We start from the raw sequence: 3,215 nt of genomic DNA on the forward strand, positions 1-3,215 counted from the left end.
ATGTTCACAGGAGGCATGAAGGAATCGAGGGAGCGAGAGGTAGCATGTCGTACACAGACTCGTGGCCATGTGATGGTCATATCAGGTCAAGTTGACTGGCTGGTCGTACGAGGCATTCTCGGTCATGCTCGAGTTTTTGTATACTGGTAGAGTTGCACACCATAAACTAGACACGGCCAGCATGGCAGAAGTGTTGGGCTTGGTGAGGGGAGTGGCTAGTGACCCCGCTACGGCATTGGAACCTTTCAGGCTGACCACTATGCGTTGGATGGTTTGAAGCACCTTTGTCAAGCCGTCCTCATCCACATGGTTGATGTCGATAACGTGTGTACTCTTCTGAAAATTAGTGACCAGCACCAGGCAGTCGACCTCAAACGTCACTGTATGTCATTCGTCCTGAAAAACTTCGACCAGGTTAGAAGCATCACCCTTCACAATGTGGGCCACGTGCTCGTCAGGTAACGGCTCTCCCTTCGTTCGACCAGCTTTCCTCGGTACCAAGCCTGTTATTGGAAGTGACTAAAGCGGCTGCACTGGGCCATGGTAAATGACGCAGTAACGTGTAATGAACAGTTGAGTTGAATTTATGAAAGCATGTTAAGCTTGTGTTGTCAACTATAGTCGGGGTGGCAGCGAGAGAAAACGGCACAACATGAATCGCTTCGCTCCGCTCTCGAATGTGACGCCAGTGCTGACTCAGACTACCTGTCATGGGAGTTTTGGATGACCTTTCCTCCTTCACCCTAACCCTTGCAAGTCCTCTACTACTTCCAGCGAACTCCGACAACACATCGATGTCACGTTGTTGCTTACCGATAAGTAAGGGTGTATCGAAGGAAGCCATACGTATGAAGGCATGGGCCATTTTGGAGGGCCAGATCATATCCCTCTGTGTGTTCGGAACTGGGGCTTTCTCGACGGTCCTTGCGAGCGACTACAACTTCAATGCACCGGCATTCCAGAGTATGTTCATCTACGTCTTCTTGAGCTTTTACATATTCGCATGTAAGCCGTGGAAGAACGGTTTGACTTTGCCTTGGTGGTTCTATCTTGTATTTGCGTGTATTGACGTAAACGCAAACTACCTGGCTGTATGGGCCTATCAGTTCACCAACATCACCTCAGCTCAGCTGCTCAACTGCTTTACCATCCCATGTGCGATGATACTTTCAATGATTTTCCTCAAGGCCAAGTACAACTGGATTCATATAGGAGCCGTTATCATATCCTTATCAGGAATGGGTCTAACTGTCTGGCTGGACTACAAAAGGAATCCTGACAATTTAGCCTCTCCTGGAGATGCTCTCGTTGGGGACCTCCTTGTCCTCGCTGGTGCCACCCTGTATGCATGCGGTAATGTATTTCAGGAGTACATGGTAAAGAGATTGAGGTCATCGAAAATGGAGAGAGAGGTGGTTGATGAAGATGTAAAACGTAAGAGGTGTATTGATCCATTCTTAGCCTCGGCGGAGTTCCTTGGTATGATCGGTCTGTTTGGTATCCTAGTATCCCTAATTCACGTTGTCTCTCATGAGAGGCATCAGATAGCAGCGATATACTGGGCTGATGGGATTACCGTTGGCTACTTGACGGGATATGTATTCTGTTTGGTCACCATGTATACCCTTACGGCCCACTTCCTCACTCTGTTCGACGCTGCTGTGATGAACCTGTCCTTGCTCACTACTCACATCTATGCAGCAGTATTCGACTTCTTCAGGGAAGGTAGTTTCAGGTTGTCCCATGCATTGTATGCCCTGTCCTTTGGCTTGGCCCTGGGTGGGTTGGTTCTGTATCATGTAGGGCCTCCGCCAACCCAACGAAGAGGCAAGGAGGTGACTCCGTCGCCGACTACCACAGAGGGTAACACTGATGCTACTACCAGCAGTGGCCCATCTGCTGTAGAATAGGATCGTAAAGGTGTCGGAATAGTTCATCTACTGCTACGTGTATAAATGTTACCATTGCTCGATTGGAAGAGTTCATAGGGTGTTAGCTGCCCCCACCCTGATCACTAGGCAGCACTTTGTCATTTAACAATGTCGCCTTCACTATACAGTACTGGTGTGCGCCACGCCACTACTGATCGTGTTAGAGGGTGGTCTCTCATCGGGCTATAGGAAGGTTGAAGACAAGATGTGTTTAACCTAGTGATTTTTCGTCGTTGGTTGCTGCTGGTGTTATTGCTGTCTTCGTACACGCAACATCGTGCGGGGGTTGTTGTGGTGGTGATAGACTCTCCAATTGAGCCCCCATCAACATCGCCTCTATGCCCTTCTCCGATTCCCCTTATTGTAGAGTTTGTCAAAAATTAAGGGCCGCAGTTTTTGCTGACAGGGAACAGATCAGATCACTGTCGGTATATGGGTTCTTTGCTCACAAGAGTTGGTAGTTACAGAACTTTGGTGCTTATCGCCACTCATGACGTGGAATTTATGATTAATTCACTTATGAAGTCATCCTTGAATTTATCACACGTTGGTGGTGCACAGTTTATATTTTTTCTAGTTATCAATGGCAGTTATAGTGGATGGAGTAGTGTACTCGGATGAGTCTGAAGTTCCTCAGGGGAAGTTTGGAGGCTTATGGTGGCCTCTACGAGCAGTCATCGACTTGTTATGGAAGGTCTTCGGAGTGGTTATGTTGTTCTTCCAGGTGACCAAAGGCTTCTCGGGAGTCTTTGTGTGATGCCTGTTCTATAGGGTATTTTTGCGCCCGGCTCCAGCGCGGCTTACCGTCCTTCTAGTAGGAACGATAAACGTGGCGATGGGTGGAAAGGGAATGTACTATGAGGGAGTCGTATTTACTGGTGTTGAGACTCTTCAAGGCAGTGGTCACGGAATAGACATGAAATGAGTACCTCGGGTCGTCTGAGATGCTCGGTAGAGCTCTAGAAACTATCATCCTTTTCGATCAATATTGTCCTTTCCAAAGACTTCACTTTTCAGGGCGGTGGTCCTGGTGGTGGTCCTAATGGTCCACGCAGGCCTATGGGTCGGCCGCATAGAGGCGATATGAGGGGTTTAGAAGGCATAGCTAAGATGCGAGCCATGGGTACTATCACTACAGGATTGTTTACTCTTCGGCATGTCTCTGATGGTAGGCGGCTGATGCGGATAGACATCCGAGATTTACTAAGTCGTAGAGGAGCGAATGAAGTACAGCTCACTAATCATTATCACATGACCGAGCTGTTACTGATAGTACCCTCGCAC

General features: G+C 48.3%; 3 protein-coding genes across 3 annotated transcripts in view; all 3 read left to right on the forward strand.

The window, feature by feature from the left end:
- Nucleotides 1–551, forward strand: part of Pmar_PMAR028509 (conserved hypothetical protein) — a gene marked incomplete at both ends in the record, with an annotated part of 827 nt that extends 276 nt beyond the window's left edge. The window contains 3 exons of the mRNA XM_002769366.1: nucleotides 86–202; nucleotides 250–414; nucleotides 459–551. Of these exons, the coding sequence (XP_002769412.1) occupies nucleotides 86–202; nucleotides 250–414; nucleotides 459–551 (375 nt within the window). The remainder of the gene's footprint in view (nucleotides 1–85; nucleotides 203–249; nucleotides 415–458) is intronic.
- Nucleotides 552–848: 297 nt separating this feature from the next.
- Pmar_PMAR028510 (conserved hypothetical protein) lies at nucleotides 849–1,910 on the forward strand (the record flags this gene model as incomplete). Its single annotated transcript, XM_002769367.1, has 1 exon — nucleotides 849–1,910. One exon carries the CDS (start codon nucleotides 849–851, stop codon nucleotides 1,908–1,910), a length of 1,062 nt encoding a protein of 353 aa, XP_002769413.1.
- Nucleotides 1,911–2,514: 604 nt separating this feature from the next.
- On the forward strand, nucleotides 2,515–3,111 carry Pmar_PMAR028511 (conserved hypothetical protein; the record flags this gene model as incomplete). The annotated part of the gene is made up of 4 exons (XM_002769368.1): nucleotides 2,515–2,655; nucleotides 2,703–2,783; nucleotides 2,949–3,054; nucleotides 3,104–3,111. 4 exons carry the CDS (start codon nucleotides 2,515–2,517, stop codon nucleotides 3,109–3,111), a joined length of 336 nt encoding a protein of 111 aa, XP_002769414.1.
- Nucleotides 3,112–3,215: the final 104 nt, after the last annotated feature.

The sequence above is a fragment of the Perkinsus marinus genome, assembly GCF_000006405.1.
Source record: "Perkinsus marinus ATCC 50983 genomic scaffold scf_1104296965964, whole genome shotgun sequence".
Classification (NCBI taxonomy): domain Eukaryota; phylum Perkinsozoa; order Perkinsida; family Perkinsidae; genus Perkinsus; species Perkinsus marinus.